Source organism: Coregonus clupeaformis, chromosome 24, assembly GCF_020615455.1.
Source record: "Coregonus clupeaformis isolate EN_2021a chromosome 24, ASM2061545v1, whole genome shotgun sequence".
NCBI classification, from domain to species: Eukaryota; Metazoa; Chordata; class Actinopteri; order Salmoniformes; family Salmonidae; genus Coregonus; species Coregonus clupeaformis.
Window position 1 is genome coordinate 47,938,506 of NC_059215.1, and position 17,207 is coordinate 47,955,712.

Genomic DNA, 17,207 nt, shown 5'->3' on the forward strand with positions numbered 1-17,207 from the left:
TTACAGATAACTGTGTGTGTGTGGGGTACAGAGATGAGGTAGTCATTCAAAAATCATGTTAAATTGTCCATGTAACTTATTATGTGACTTGTTATGGACATTTTTACTCCTGAACTTATTTAGGCTTGCCATAACAAAGGGGTTTAATACTTGACTCAAGACATTTCAGCTTTCATTTGTAATAAAAAATAAAATGAAAACGTAATTCCATTTTGACATTATGGGGTATTGTGTGTAGGTCAGTAACACAACATCTCCATTGAATCCATTTTAAATTCAGGCTGTAACGCAACAAAATGTGGAAAAAGTGGTGTGAACACTTTCTGAAGACTGAAGATTTTGTAGTGTAAGGGGTAGTAAACTCTAATCTACCGTCTGATCCTCTGATCCAATGTCCAAAGTACATCTGAATCCAGCGGAGCAGTCAGACTAGCACTGGTCTGCTATCTGTGGCTGAGAGAGGTGACAATAGAAAGCTGAAGTGCAGAGCCATGGAAGAAGGACATAATTGTGGGAAACCTTTGGAAGAGAGGAGAGGGGTGAGCCAATGACTTTACATTTTGATGTTGTTATGTTGTATACTTTGATGTTGGATTAATTTTTTTAAATAACCTTAGTTGTGCTTAGCACATGGATACTATGTTACTAAATAGGAAACATAACTACAGCATGAAAAATGTCAGCAATAAGGTAGGAAATGTGTGGTTATTTGCAGATTATTGTGATAATTCCTACAGTATGTTCTCCTTTTATGTGACAGAAGCTGACCGTAGTCCTGGCCTTGGCTACCCTTATATCTGCCTTTGGATCATCCTTCCAGTATGGATACAATGTGGCTGTGGTCAACTCTCCATCTCTGGTAGTTTAAACCACACTGAATTTATCTTAAGTAAACAATGACATAATACATTCATTTCAATACAATCTATTCACCTGAATAAACTGCAACTGAAACTTCACCGTCTGAAAGGGTTCACATTTCTATCTATTGTCTTTGGGCTTAATTAAATTGAATTGTTGTATTCACACAGAATCTATTTTTCCCACTGTCATATAAGTCATGGGTGGCTTTACATTCCAGCCATTTTGACCAGGTCTCCCTTGTAAAATAGGTATTTTGACCTTAATGGGTCTTCCTGGATAAATAAAAGTTAAAATAAAATAAGAATCTGTCTTTGTCCAGTTGATGCAGCAGTTCTACAATACTACCTACTTGGAGCGTTATGGCCGACCCATGGAGGATAGCTTCCTAACCCTCCTGTGGTCCCTGTCTGTCTCCATGTATCCCCTGGGAGGTTTCTTTGGCTCACTGATGGTGGCCCCGCTCGTCAACAAACTAGGAAGGTAATGACTGGTTACTAAAGGTGTATAAATTGTCTATAAACCAATAAGTATCAGTTTATAAACCAAAATACAACTGGAAAATGTTTGTAAATGATCAATTGAAATCTAGGAAAAAATACATACTATAGCTAGCTTTGATCATCATGAAATACATTGTTGTTTATCTCCAATTAATAATTGTTTGACAGGAAAGGCACCCTCCTCTTCAACAACATCTTCTCCATTGTTCCTGCTGTGATGATGGGAGTGAGCGAGATCGCTAAGTCATACGAGATCATCATCGTGGCTAGGGTTATGGTGGGGATCTGCGCAGGTCAGGAAAACTCAATTTTGATCACATTTAATGGACAGAGAAGTTTGTATATCTTATCTCATTTAATATTTTCTTATTTTTTTCAATTTTATTCAAGAACAACATATACTTAAACTTTGTAGCTATATGTGTCAGTTTCTTATTAAACTTGATTAATGACCTTATTTATTTATCAATCAGATTTACAATTGAAATGCAGTCTGTGGCCTGATGCATTCTCTGCCGTCGCCCTTCCTCTAGGCCTTTCATCCAACGTGGTGCCCATGTACCTGGGTGAACTGTCTCCTAAGAACCTGAGAGGAGCGATCGGCGTCGTGCCTCAGCTCTTCATCACCATCGGGATCCTCAGCGCACAGGTGTTAGGCATCAGGAGCATTCTGGGAAACAACACAGGTAGCCACGAGCAGAGGTTCACGAAATGTTCTGGTACACAACCCCACACTGATATCAGGGAATTCTGGGGGGACCGCAACTAATTGAAAAGTCACGTTTTTTAATGTCACACAGGCCTACCCAACACCATCCAACCCAACCCCAAGTTTGGGAACTGCCGGCCTAGAGGTTAGAGAGGTTGACCTGTAGCCGGAGAGTTTGTGGCTGACTGAATGTGCTCCTCTCAATAATATGTGTGATGTCCTCTCCCCAGGCTGGCCTCTCATGCTGGGTCTAACAGGTATCCCTGCCCTGATAGAGCTGTTGCTGCTGCCGTTCTTCCCAGAGAGCCCCAGGTACATGCTGATCCAGAGAGGAGACGACAAGACCGCCCGGAGAGGTAACACACGGCCATTTTATTAATTTTCAGACCTGTGCCATTTTCACACACAAAGAGAGGCCAGGTGAGAGAGAGAGAGAGAGAGAGAGAGAGAGAGAGAGAGAGAGAGAGAGAGAGAGAGAGAGAGAGAGAGAGAGAGAGAGAGAGAGAGAGACAGCCAGAGAGAGAGAGAGAGAGAGAGAGAGAGAGAGAGAGAGAGACAGCCAGAGAGAGAGAGAGAGAGAGAGAGACAGACAGCCAGAGAGAGAGAGAGAGAGAGAGAGAGAGAGAGAGAGAGAGAGAGAGAGAGAGAGACAGCCAGAGAGAGAGAGAGAGAGAGAGAGAGAGACAGACAGCCAGAGAGAGAGAGACAGCCAGAGAGAGAGAGACAGACAGCCAGAGAGAGAGAGAGACAGCCAGAGAGAGAGAGAGAGAGAGAGAGATGGCAGGTAGCCTAGCGGTAGGTAGCGTTGGGCCAGTTACCAAAATGTGGCTGATTCGAATCCCCTAGTCGACTAGGTGAAAAATCTGCAAATGTGCCCTTGAGCAAGGCACTTCATCTGAGATATATGGGGGGTAGATAGATAAATAATGCTTGGTTGGGGTTGGTTGGTTGACTGACTGATTGATGAGGAGGTTGTGCGTTCCTCTCCCTCAGCACTGCAGCGTCTGCGAGGCTGGGAGGATGTGGACGAAGAGCTGGATGAGATGAGGCTGGAGCACCAATCAGAACAAGCCGAGGGCCGTCTGTCTGTCCTCAACCTCCTGTCCCTGCGCTCCCTGCGCTGGCAGCTCGTCTCCATCGTAGCCATGAACATGGGTCAACAGCTGTCTGGGGTCAACGCGGTAAGGCATTGCGTATGAGGCCAGAAGACCTGAGCTAATGGCTAGGCTTTAGATCAGCGGGCTAACACAGTCCAATGTGTGTGAACACGAGCAGCTGTCTGGGGTCAATGAGGTAAGGTGTAACCATAGTGATGTATAGAGAACTCTAGTGGCCAAAAGCCTGTTTTAGCATGGGCACTGCCATTGATGACTTTCACCATTTTTAAGTAGTCAACTGGGTGGGTCTTCCTATGGGTTAAAGATCACATGATGCCATCCAGGTCATCAGGAGGGATCAGCCAATTAATTATACCTGTGAGAAAACATTCCCTAACTGCAGGTGGCAGTAAATCGCCAACCTTGGCTTTATACCTGTTCAAATGACACACTATAGGTGGCAGTATGCTTCCTTTCAGTTTGTTTACCAACTTATAGAAGTAGAAGAAGAAAATTAACTACTTCAAAATGGAGATGGCCTCAACGGCGCTACCTGTGCTCACAGATGCCTTAATGGGATAGATACAACGGTGCAATCTCTATACATCTCTATAGGTGTAACCGACCGGAATTCGAACCTAGGCGTCCTGCGTACCACAAGACAGTGTTATCCCGCAGAGCTAAAGCCAAGGCAATATAGCAAGTCTTCAGGTCTCAGACAAGTTTATTCCTCACACAAGCTTGGTCCTCTGAACCAACCAACTAATGTTGATTCTACACTGAATTACATGGATTGGATGGCCCTGTAGTGGGAGAAATCATTATTTTGACTAGGGTTGCAAAATTCTGGTAACTTTCCCAAAATTCACAGGTTTTCTAGAAATCCTGGATGGAAGATTCCCTGAATTGGGAGGGAATAAGCCAGGAATCCGGAAAAAATCCAACCAGGATTTCTGGAAAACCTGGGAATTTTGCAACCCTAATTATGGCATTAAATTATCCTTATCTGAAGCTAGACCCTATCTTTCCTCTCCTCAGATCTACTACTATGCTGACAGTATCTACAGCTCAGCGGGAGTCAAGGAGAGTGACATCCAGTACGTCACAGTCGGAACTGGGGCTGTCAACGTCTTCATGACCATCACTGCGGTACGAAGTACCCTCTCTCCGGTCTTCCAACACTGTACTGAAGGGCTCAGTTCAATTGAACACACATTTTAAGGACTGTAGAAACAAAGGTCTGGGTTTACACAGCCAGCTCAATTCTGATATTTTCCCCAATTATTGGCAAAAGAGCTGATCTGATTGGCCAAAAGACGAATTAGTGGGAAAATATCAGAATTGGGCTGCCTACGTAACGCAGCCATAGTCTCACAAGTAAATGCTTCCAGTTTTCAGGAGTCACCTTTGACCTTTCCTTCATGTTTGTGACTGTGATACAACAGGTCTTCATTGTGGAGGCCACAGGCAGGAGGCTGCTCCTCCTCGTTGGGTTTGGGATCTGCTGTGTGTCCTGTGCTCTCCTCACTGTGACCCTAACCTTCCAGGTAAGCTACACTGTAACCAAATCACACCCTTTTCCCTTCATAGTGCCCTACTTTGGACCAAAGCCGTTGGGTCTGGTCCAAAGTAGTGCACACTCTGATCAAAGGTAGTGCGCTAGGCTTATATAGTAAATATGGTGTCGTTAGAGACACACTACAAAAGCTGCAACTCCCATAACACCAGCCAAACACTACAAGCTAGAACAACTCCCATAACACCAGCCAAACACTACAAGCTAGAACAACTCCCATCATTTTTTACATTTTAGTCATTTAGCAGACACTCTTATCCAGAGCGACTTACAGGAGCAATTAGGGTTAAGTGCCTTGCTTAAGGGCACATCGACAGATTTTTCACCTAGTCGGCTCGGGGATTAGAACCAGCGACCTTTCGGTTACTGGCACAACGCTCTTACCCACTAAGCTACCATAACACCAGCCAAACACGACAAGCTAGAACTCCAACTCCCATAACACCAGCCAAACACTACAAGCTAGAACAACTCCCATAACACCAGCCAAACACTACAAGCTAGAACTCCAACTCCCATAACACCAGCCAAACACTACAAGCTAGAACTCCAACGCCCATAACACCAGCCAAACGCTACAAGCTAGAACTCCAACTCCCATAACACCAGCCAAACGCTACAAGCTAGAACTCCAACTCCCATAACACCAGCCAAACGCTACAAGCTAGAACTCCAACTCCCATAACACCAGCCAAACACTACAAGCTAGAACTCCAACTCCCATAACACCAGCCAAACGCTACAAGCTAGAACTCCAACTCCCATAACACCAGCCAAACACTACAAGCTAGAACTCCAACTCCCATAACACCAGCCAAACACTACAAGCTAGAACTCCAACTCCCATAACACCAGCCAAACACTACAAGCTAGAACTCCAACTCCCATAACACCAGCCAAACACTACAAGCTAGAACTCCAACTCCCATAACACCAGCGAAACACTACAAGCTAGAACTCCAACTCCCATAACACCAGCCAAACACTACAAGCTAGAACTCCAACTCCCATAACACCAGCCAAACACTACAAGCTAGAACTCCAACTCAATATCCCCTAAAGCCTTTAGTGTGAATGTTTTATTGCACCTGCAGTGAATAGTCTCATAAATCAGGTATCCATCAGTTGGCACAGGACCAGACTGAGCTGAGAGCATGTTATGTGAATTATTTAGCAAACTATTTCAGTGTCTCTGTGCGTCTCCCAAAAGGTTGTAAGTCTTTTGGATTTAAGAAACGGACAGAGTCCCAGTCTGCATAGTCAGAGATTTATTCATTGAGAATTCTGCCACAAAATGGTCGTACAATATTTTTATATACGCACACGTCATATGAAAATCCCTCCCCTCTGTAGGCAGGCTGTAGTTTTCCACTTTATAATTGCTCTGTATTTAAATTTACATTTACGTCATTTAGCAGACGCTCTTATCCAGAGCGACTTACAAATTGGTGCATTCACCTTATAGCCAGTGGGATAACCACTTTACAATATGTTATTTTTTTTATTTTTTTTGGGGGGTAAGGGGGTAGAAGGATTACTTTATCCTATCCCAGGTATACCTTAAAGAGGTGGGGTTTCAAGTGTCTCCGGAAGGTGGTGAGTGACTCCGCTGTCCTGGCGTCGTGAGGGAGCTTGTTCCACCATTGGGGTGCCAGAGCAGCGAACAGTTTTGACTGGGCTGAGCGGGAACTGTGCTTCCGCAGAGGTAGGGGGGCCAGCAGGCCAGAGGTGGATGAACGCAATGCCCTCGTTTGGGTGTAGGGACTGATCAGAGCCTGAATGTACGGAGGTGCCGTTCCCCTCACAGCTCCGTAGGCAAGCACCATGGTCTTGTAGCAGATGCGAGCTTCAACTGGAAGCCAGTGGAGGGTGCGGAGGAGCGGGGTGACGTGAGAGAACTTGGGAAGGTTGAACACCAGACGGGCTGCGGCATTCTGGATGAGTTGTAGGGGTTTAATGGCACAGGCAGGGAGCCCAGTCAACAGTGAGTTGCAGTAATCCAGACGGGAGATGACAAGTGCCTGGATTAGGACCTGTGCCACTTCCTGTGTAAGGCAGGGTCGTACTCTCCGAATGTTGTAGAGCATGAACCTACAGGATCGGGGCACCGCCTTGATGTTAGCGGAGAACGACAGGGTGTTGTCCTGGGTCACGCCAAGGCTTTTTGCACTCTGGGAGGAGGACACAACGGAGTTGTCAACCGTGATGGCAGGATCATGGAACGGGCAGTCCTTCCCCGGGAGGAAGAGCAGCTCCGTCTTGCCGAGGTTCAGCTTGAGGTGGTGATCCGTCATCCACACTGATATGTCTGCCAGACATGCAGAGATGCGATTCGCCACCTGGTTATCAGAAGGGGGAAAGGAGAAGATTAGTTGTGTGTCGTCTGCGTAGCAATGATAGGAGAGGCCATGTGAGGATATGACAGAGCCAAGTGACTTGGTGTATAGCGAGAATAGGAGAGGGCCTAGAACTGAGCCCTGGGGGACACCAGTGGTGAGAGCACGTGGTGCGGAGACAGATTCTCGCCACGCCACTTGGTAGGAGCGACTTGTCAGGTAGGACGCAATCCAAGAGTGAGCCGCTGTTAAGTGAATTATTTAACAAACTATTTTAGTGTCTCTGTGCGTCTCCCAAAACGTTGTAAGTCTTTTGGGATTTAAGTAACGGCCAGAGTCCCGGTCTGCATAGTCAGAGATATTTATTCATTGAGAATTCTGCCATCACAATTTCAGAGTCCATCTTTTATACTCATACGTCATACAAAAATAAATCCCTTCCCTCTGTAGGCAGGCTGTAGTTTTCCACTCTAAAACTGCTCTACTGACCTTCTGTTCACACACACACACACACATATACACACATGCATACACACATACATACACACACACACACATATCCTACTCCCTGCTTTACTCAGTTATTGCCGTTCTCACAATATTTTGCACCATGTTTTCATAACAGTTTCTCCCCTCCCTAAATTGGGAGGCCTCTTTATCTTAGTTTCTCAGTTGTCTTTGTTGTCTGGCCTAACTCTTACTCACATTGCTAAATAGTGGCTCAATGCCATAGCCTTTACTGGTCCTACACTCACACATTTCTAACACATTATACACAGTTTCAGGGTGTAATAATTAGTCATTAATAATTAATCTATCAGCCGCGCCGGAGATGCCCAACTCGGAGAGGGTGGAGAGGAGGATCTGATGGTTCACAGTATCAAAGGCAGCAGACAGGTCTAGAAGGACAAGAGCAGAGGAGAGAGAGTTAGCTTTAGCAGTGCGGAGAGCCTCTGTGACACAGAGAAGAGCAGTCTCAGTTGAATGACCAGTCTTGAAACCTGACTGGTTTGGATCAAGAAGGTCATTCTGAAAGAGATAGCAGGAGAGTTGGCTAAAGACGGCATGCTCTCCTGACCATCAGTTCACACACACACTTTCTTATCCTAGCCTACTCCCTGCATTCCTCAGTTATCGCCGTTCTCACAATATTCTGCACCATGTTTAACAGTTCTCCTTCTTCTTCTTCGCCCGCCCAGTCTAACTCCTACTCACATTGCTAAATAGTAACACAATGTCATCATCTTTACTGGTCCTACACTCACACATTAGCAGGTAGTAGATTCTAACACATCTCACACAGTTTCGGAGTATAATAATTAGTCACTACTAAGAAAGTACTAATCACTTAAAACAAGAACATTTCACAACTATATTTAAGGGTGGATTATTTAGTCATTACTTTTAACCTGTATATATTTTAATTTTTATATCAGAGCATGAGACTTGAACCCTGGGATCAGTGGTGGAGGGGATATTCGGGGGATGGGATCAGTGGTGGAGGGGATCTCCTACGGATGGGATCAGTGGTGGAGGGGATCTACTACGGAGGGGATCTACTACGGATGGGATCAGTGGTGGAGGAGATCTACTGGGAATGGGATCAGTGGTGGAGGGGATCTACTGGGGATGGGATCAGTGGTGGAGGGGATCTACTGGGGATGGGATCAGTGGTGGCAGGGATCTACTGGGAATGGGATCAGTGGTGGAGGGGATCTACTGGGGATGGGATCAGTGGTGGAGGGGATCTACTGGGGATGGGATCAGTGGTGGCAGGGATCTACTAGGGATAGGATCAGTGGTGGAGGGGATCTACTGGGGATGGGATCAGTGGTGGAGGGGATCTACTGGGGATGGGATCCGTGGTGGCAAGGATCTACTGGGGATGGGATCAGTGGTGGCAAGGAGAGAGGAAGCGAGAGGGGGGGAGAGACAGATAGAGAAAGAGGAAGTGAACAGCTGTAAACACAGCTGGTTTATGATAACAGCCCCAGTTGTGTTAACATACAGGAAAGTGTGGAGTGGATGTCCAATGTCAGCATCGCCTGTGTCATCGTCTATGTTATCGGACACGCCATCGGACCAAGTAAGTCAACCTCATCTGTGGTCAGACACTGTAATAGTTTGAGTATTCCAATGCCTTTTTAAGACGCCACATGAAGCATAATAACGTGTCAAAAACATTGGTTTTGGTGCATATAGAATACATACCCTATACACTGTAGCATTAGTCATAGACCACATGTCTGTTCCTATAAATCCTATTCCCAGTGACTACAGAGATGATGTTGATGCTATAACATAGACCTCTCACTAGTCTCTAACGTAGACCTCTCACTAGTCTCTAATGTAGACCTCTCACTAGTCTCTAACATAGACCTCTCACTAGTCTCTAACGTAGACCTCTCACTAGTCTCTAATGTAGACCTCTCACTAGTCTCTAACATAGACCTCTCGAAGGTCTCTAACGTAGACCTATCACTAGTCTCTAACGTAGACCTCTCACTAGTCTCTAACATAGACCTCTCACTAGTCTCTAACGTAGACCTCTCACTAGTCTCTAACATAGACCTCTCGAAGGTCTCTAACGTAGACCTATCACTAGTCTCTAACATAGACCTCTCACTAGTCTCTAACATAGACCTCTCACTAGTCTCTAACGTAGACCTCTCACTAGTCTCTAACATAGACCTCTCAATAGTCTAACATAGACCTCTCACTAGTCTAACGTAGACCTCTCACTAGTCTAACGTAGACCTGTCACTAGTCTAACATAGACCTCACTAGTCTCTAATGTAGACCTCTCACTAGTCTCTAACATAGACCTCTCACTAGTCTAACATAGACCTCTCACTAGTCTAACATAGACCTCTCACTAGTCTAACGTAGACCTCTCACTAGTCTCTAACGTAGACCTGTCACTAGTCTAACATAGACCTCACTAGTCTCTAATGTAGACCTCTCACTAGTCTCTAACATAGACCTCTCACTAGTCTAACATAGACCTCTCACTAGTCTAATGTAGACCTCTCACTAGTCTCTAACGTAGACCTCTCACTAGTCTCTAACATAGACCTCTCACTAGTCTCTAACGTAGACCTCTCACTAGTCTAACATAGACCTCTCACTAGTCTCTAACGTAGACCTCTCACTAGTCTAACATAGACCTCTCACTAGTCTCTAACATAGACCTCTCACTAGTCTCTAACATAGACCATTCACTAGTCTAACATAGACCTCTCACTAGTCTAACATAGACCTCTCACTAGTCTAACGTAGACCTCTCACTAGTCTCTAACGTAGACCTCTCACTAGTCTCTAACACAGACCTCTCACTAGTCTAACATAGACCTCTCACTAGTCTCTAACGTAGACCTCTCACTAGTCTAACATAGACCTCTCACTAGTCTCTAACATAGACCTCTCACTAGTCTCTAACATAGACCATTCACTAGTCTAACATAGACCTCTCACTAGTTTCTAACACAGACCTCTCACTAGTCTCTAACGTAGACCTCTCACTAGTCTCTAACACAGACCTCCTACTAGTCTCAGAATCCTGACACTAGGCAATAGCAGGGAATATGGTCTGGTTCCTCTTCACAAATCACGAGGCAGACATGCCAGAACATCGTGATAGGAAAGTTTGCAGGCAAAACCTTTGCAGTAGTTTTAGTGAAGGTAGTCGATACAAACTAGCCACTTTCGAAATACACTCATTAAAAATAACCTCTGTAATCTCTATCTTGCTAGCTACTATTTTGTGTTTGGGGGACGTCGGCAAAAAGAGGATAAGGCAGTGACGTACTTCCTCTATGCCAAAATGACGTTCTGTTACGTACAGACGTGTTAAGCCGGAACATTGGAACATTGTGGGAGGCAACCCGGATGTCTAGGGAGACTAACCTCTGACCTCTGTCCGAAGGTCCTATTCCCTACGTGGTGACCACAGAGATGTTCCGCCAGTCGTCGAGACCAGCAGCCTTCATGGTGGCAGGGTCGATCCACTGGCTGTCCAACTTCACCGTGGGACTGGTGTTCCCCTTCATGGAGGTCAGTTCTCCCAGCAGGAAATAAGCCATTTTTTGATGTATTTAAGTCTCAATAATGGCCATATCAACAAAGAGAGATTCTGGATATATTGTTCATAGTGAAAGAAGCCATTTTGATGTCCATAAGAGTCTCAGTAATGGTTTTGGACCATTTGTATTTGTATTTATTATGGATCCCCATAAAGCTGCTGTCTCTTCCTGGGGTCCAGCAAAAATGAAGGCATTCATATACATTATAATACAATTGTTAAACATAAAAAAAAACATTTTGCAACAGATTTCACAATACATGAAGTGTGTGACCTCAGGCCACTGCTCTACTACAACACACAATCCAGGTGTACGTGTGTGTATAGTGTGTATGTTACGTGTGTTTGTATGCGTGTGTTTGTACCTGTGTGTGACACTTCACAGTCCTCGCTGAATGAATGCCAAGAGTGTGCAAAGCTGTCATCAAGGCAAAGGGTGGCTATTTGAAGAATCTCAAATATAAAATATATTTTGATTTGTTTAACACTTTTTTGGTTACTTCATGATTCCATATGTGTTATTTCATAGTTTTGATGTCTTCACTCTTATTCTACAGTGTAGAAAATAGTAAAAATAAAGAAAAGCCCTTGAATGAGTAGGTGTGTCCAAACTTTTGACTGGTACTGTATATTTCTATCTCTGCCCTCCAGAGAGGCCTGGGCCCCAACAGTTTCATCATATTCTGCTTCATCTGCTTGGCGACTCTGGTCTACATCTGGCTGGTCGTCCCGGAGACCAAGAACAAGACCTTCCTGGAGATCAACCAGATGTTCGCTCACAGGAACCAGGTGGAGATACAGGTGGGAAACGCTCCGTTGAAACCAGAGACAGGAGACGGCAGGGAAGATGACGCATTCAAGGTCACTGCCTTCTAAGTAGGAGGATTACGGCCATTTAAGGACTCTGTCAGAGAGAAGAAAAGAGAAGGAAAAAGAGGCTGTTCTATTTGAAGGCTGACAGACTGGACTATAACCAGTTGGTGTAATCTGTATTTATTAAATTATTTATATCAATACCAAATCATTTCTGGGTAACAGGCGACTGCCTTTAAAAAGCAACAAATCCCTAGCAACAAATAAAGGGGAGCAGTGGCGGTTCTAGACACATTTTACTAGGGGGGCCAAGGAGGGGCCAGTGTTTAATCAGGGGGGCACACATAAAAAAACTGGCAACACATGATATTCAAAGATTATAAACTTTATTTTACTTTAAAATCATATGACATTTATTATAACACGTATTTTGTACAAGAGTGCAGATGCAAGAGAGATAGTGCCATAAAAATGAAAAAATAAATAAATTAAAAAAAATTAAAAAGTACAGGGTACAAATACAGGGTTCATATTCAATGTGAACAAAACTCCAGGATACAACAAAGGGTACAACAATGTGCCATTTCCTATTTATGGAAGCCCCACTACTGTGGACAGTTGATTCCACATTTTGTTTTAAGAAAGAAAACTTTCTGAGTGATTTATAAACAAAACACACTACCCTGTATCCATTTAGGTAAAATAAACCAAATCAGAAAAGAAAAGAAATTCAAAGAGGCTTTACTAGCATGACCATATTGACATACAGTATTGCTAAAGCACATAAACAAGGAAACGTGTTACACATTAACATCCAGTAGTCCAATAGGATGCAGACAATAAACATTAAGTTAACATTCGTTTAAAAGCAACAATCATGTCAACACAATGTAGCAATATGAACAACACTGATGGATATCAGCAACAACATGAAAACAAGAATATTACAGGTGTCTGTGTGTGTGTGTGTGTGTGTGTGTGTGTCTGTGTCTTTGTGTACTTCACTGTCAGTTGATGAGCAGGTGTACAAAAAAGGCTTTACAACATATATGGGCAAGTCCATTTAGGACAGCACATTTCCACCATAGTTCACATTAGGAAAAAATGACAGCATGAATGCTCACTAAACAAACATATACTACATATACCTTTTTATACACATTTTTTTCAGTAATTTTTTAAGAGTGAAAGGGAAGTAAGCAATCGCTCATCATAGGATCATACATATTTCAGTTACAATATTAGTTACAATATTAGTGTTAGTTAGATCATCATGTCAAAGCTGGACCTGCAAAGTCTGAACGACACAAGTGTGCAATGATTGGAGTGATTTTGTTTCTTTTTTCTTGCTTTGCTTGTTTTCAAAAGGAAAAATCATAGTTGGTAAAAATAAAATAAACTTTCGTTGAAAGGTATCACACTGTATAATTTACAAATATCTAAAGAGGTTTAGTGGATGCCATAAAACATCTGTGGAGCTTGAAGATTTGTAGTACATAGATGTTTGGCAGAGATAATTCAAAATAATAAAATCATAAACTCTATCTATCTATCGAGAGAGAGAGAGAGAGAGAGAGAGAGAGAGAGAGAGAGAGAGAGAGAGAAGTGTTTCCTTAGAGCAGTACATGCAGCAATCACTTAATGGAGTGATGTCATAATGGGCCACAAAACTTTGGGGATGTGGATGGAAAGTTACAGGCAGGAGAGGGGAACCAACAGAAGCAGGTCTTGAGACATGAGTTTGCCCCTTTTTGAAAACCTCTTGAGAGAGGATTGGTGGGATATATATACATACATACAAACATACATACACTCTAGTAGTGTGTGGAACTACTGGTACTGTGAGGAAAAAAAGATAGATGATGTAAAATGAAAAATAAAACAAGCTTCAGCTTCTTAAGACACGGTGGGTTCATCTAAGTAGACACATGTAACTTCATGTGGACACCAGACTGTCTTTGTCTACACATCTAACTTCATATGGACCCCAGACCGTCTCTGTTTACACATGTAACTTCATATGGACACCAGACTCTTTGTCTACACATGTAACTTCATGTGGACACCAGACTAACTCCATTCATTTTACCGGTGGTATTGAGAACAGATAAACCCACCGTGTCTTAAGAAGCTCAAGCTTGTTGTTTTATTGTTCATTATATCTATTTTTCCTCACAGCGGCACTCATACGCTACTAGCGTATATATCATATAGATACACTACAGCAACAGGATACGGCGGTTGTGCTGTCTGGCAAAACGGTCCACAAATACATCAAGATCCAGAGCCTTGGCCCTTCTGGACTCTATGCTCAGGACACCAAGATCACTGAGTCTCTCATCACTAGTGGTGGACCGCAGGAAGGTTTTTATCAGTTTCAGTGTGGAGAAACTGCGTTCGCAAGAGGCTGAGCTTACAGGAAGGGTTACAGCAATCTTGCACAGTCTAAAGAGCTCAAAGAAAACTTCCCTGTATGGCTCAATAAAACAAACCAGCTCAACTGTACTGCATGGCTTTTTGACTTCACCACTCTGTATTTTTCTGTCCAAAACTCTCTTAAATTGATGGAGCTCATGCCCTAAATCATCAATGTCTGCATTATACAAACGGCCAAATGAAAAAACATTGCTCTCCTTTAAAAAAGGTATCACTCTGGGGACTGAGAGACTGTATGCTTCTCATGAGCTCACAGTTTGTATTGGAGAAACGTCTGTTCAACTCATTGAGCATGCTGTCAATTACAGGATAGAAAAATGATGTGAGAAACATATCTTTGTCACGTTCTACCTCCCTCTGACCAACAGTGCTTAGCGTGCAGTAGCCACTGAGTCTAGAGCTCAGCATTTTCTGACGTTTCGCCACTGACCTTGTTGCAGAATCACACTGCTCACAAATATTCAATGCTTCATCCCACAACTCATCAAAGAAAGACTCCTGCCTGTGGTCTTTCAATGTCAGGACTAAAGCATTTACTAAGTCAACAGCACTTGACAGATCAACAGTTTGTGACTGTAACATGTCAGACAATAGCTTTGTCTCCCCAAACAACTTACGCAGAGTAACAAGATGCACAACAAATTCTAGGTCAATTTGAGCAAGAAGACCTCGGGCCTCAACAGTTCTTTCACCATGACGTTCTTGAGCAATCTCTTGCAGTAGTCGTTTAAGGGCAGGTAGAGTGTCCATGATATTACGTAGGGCTAGAAATCGGCATGACCAACGTGTGTCGCTTAAACGTTGCAGCTCTCTGGTTCTGCCATACATTTCTCTTTGGGAGACAGCCATTTTGGGTGCACATATGAGGAAGAAGTAAACATATAAAGAATCTGTAACAAAGAAAAAAACTCCTCCGTTTCTGGGACACTTTTGACTACATCAACTAACACTAAATTCAGACAATGAGCACTACAATGGACGTAGAAGGCAAATTTAGCCTGTTCTTTGATCCTTGCCTGAACCCCTGAATGCTTACCGCTCATAACGGCAGCGCCATCGTACGCTTGGCCTACGAGGTTATTTTTTGTAGTCCAGGCCATAACGTTCCAGTAAGTGTACTATTTTTCCAGTAAGCCCTGCTGCATCTAACCTCTCTGCAGATTCAAAATGGAGAAAACTCTCCTTAATGGCCCCATTGTAATAGTACCTGAGTGTGAAGGACATCTGTTCTTTTTTTGAAATATCCTTTGTTTCATCTGCCATGACGCTAAAAACCTCACTTTTCTTCACTTCTTCTATGATTTCAGACCGAACCATTTCTGCCAAACAACCCAAAACCTCATTCTGGAGGATCTTGCTTGTGTACTTTGCATTGTGAATGGAAGTTAATCTTCTCTTAACAAGTTGGTCGTGGTTAGCAACTGTGTTAAGAATTTCCCTAAAGTTTCCTTTGTTAGTGGACCCTTCAGATTCATCATGTCCTCTTTGTGCTATGTTTTGTGTAGCTGTAAGCAACAGCACTTCCCCAACTGTTTTAATGTATGCCTGATTTTCTTGTACTTGTTTAGTGTGTTCTTTGTCAAGGAGATCTGTTAGTGTTGCGTCTGTTCTAACAGCTCTTTGATAATCCCTCCATGCGATCATTGCACACTTGTGTCGTTCAGACTTTGCATGTAGTGAAAACCCTGCATTTCTCATAGTTGCCTTTTTCCAGTTTGTAAAACCAGGTGTTGAAACAAAAACGGTGTCTGGGGCATTTGGTGTGCTAAAATGTCTACATGCATAGCAACATGTAGAGTCCGTCATTACAGAATACTCAAGCCATGGATGAGTAGTGTACCAGTTTGGTCTGAAGCTTCGTCTTCTGTCCCCCATCAGTGTGGTTGGGAATATCTTCAAGTTTGGCTGTACTGGTACGTCATACTTAGACTTGCTGATATCTGAAGAAGATGGACAGTAAACATAGGGCACAACTACAACATTTATTTACTGTATATCTGCATGTATTTCAAAATGTAGGCAAAGTATTTACTTAAAAAAAAAACAGAGCCATATTGACACAAAAAAGAATTAACAGCAGAAAGCAGCATTTTAAGGACACCCAGCAGGCCTACCATTACATTGTAATTGCATTGCTTTGCAAATAGTAAGAACCTTCCTCATCACAAACCTGATGGTGCAGTACTTGATCCACATGGATCCACTTGCTGTCCCTCTGGCTGTTCATCTCTCTGTCCCTGTATGCTTTCTTCTTCATGCTTCTCACCCTCTTCTTCATTCTCCTCGCCCTCTTCTTCATTCTCCTCACCCTCTTCTTCATCCTCCTCACCCTCTTCTTCATCCTCCTCACCCTCTGGAATTTCCCTCTCTTTGTCAGACCCCTCACTTTCATCACATGCTGGCTCTCCCTCTTCCTCAACTTTCTCAAAACCTCGATTTGTTTCTCTCACTTTTTTGTTTGCTGGGGCAAAAAATGACTTTATGTCCCTTCCTCGTTTCATGATAACTATTAGAAGAAGAAAAAACGTAGGGGCATGCATTACATTTTGTTACCTAACCATCCCTCCCTACTTAACACTGGCAGATAACCTGTTGATTACTTTACTAAAAATGTATTTGTTATCGCGATGCAACAGCCAAGACGGATGAAGTTACGTGGTTAACATCACAACATTGTGTAGACCTAGCAAGGATAGCCTACTAACATTTGGATATTTGCTTCTGCTTCGATGAGTTTGCTTAGATATGATTACATTTCTAAACAAATCGAGACCAGACATTTAAAAACTTGATTT

The 17,207-nt window shown here is 43.3% G+C and overlaps 1 protein-coding gene across 1 annotated transcript; it reads left to right on the forward strand.

Annotated features, from left to right (window-relative positions):
• Positions 1 to 453: 453 nt before the first annotated feature.
• LOC121537359 (solute carrier family 2, facilitated glucose transporter member 5-like) lies at positions 454 to 12,177 on the forward strand. The gene is made up of 12 exons (XM_041845014.1): positions 454 to 539; positions 761 to 859; positions 1,184 to 1,344; positions 1,533 to 1,657; positions 1,898 to 2,050; positions 2,304 to 2,429; positions 3,067 to 3,254; positions 4,209 to 4,319; positions 4,616 to 4,717; positions 9,093 to 9,168; positions 11,008 to 11,135; positions 11,815 to 12,177. The coding sequence occupies exons 1-12, from the start codon at positions 492 to 494 to the stop codon at positions 12,037 to 12,039; spliced, it is 1,542 nt and encodes a 513-aa protein (XP_041700948.1). The 5' UTR covers positions 454 to 491; the 3' UTR covers positions 12,040 to 12,177.
• The last annotated feature ends 5,030 nt before the right edge of the window (positions 12,178 to 17,207 follow it).

What these genes read in the sequence shown, in the direction of transcription:
- LOC121537359 (XM_041845014.1), top strand. Translation starts at nt 492, where the DNA reads ATGGAAGAAGGACATAATTGTGGGAAACCTTTGGAAGAGAGGAGAGGG. An exon ending in TGGTCAACTCTCCATCTCTG is followed by an intron (nt 860 to 1,183) that starts GTAGTTTAAACC and finishes GTCTTTGTCCAG; the next exon opens with TTGATGCAGCAGTTCTACAA. An exon ending in CGACAAGACCGCCCGGAGAG is followed by an intron (nt 2,430 to 3,066) that starts GTAACACACGGC and finishes CCTCTCCCTCAG; the next exon opens with CACTGCAGCGTCTGCGAGGC.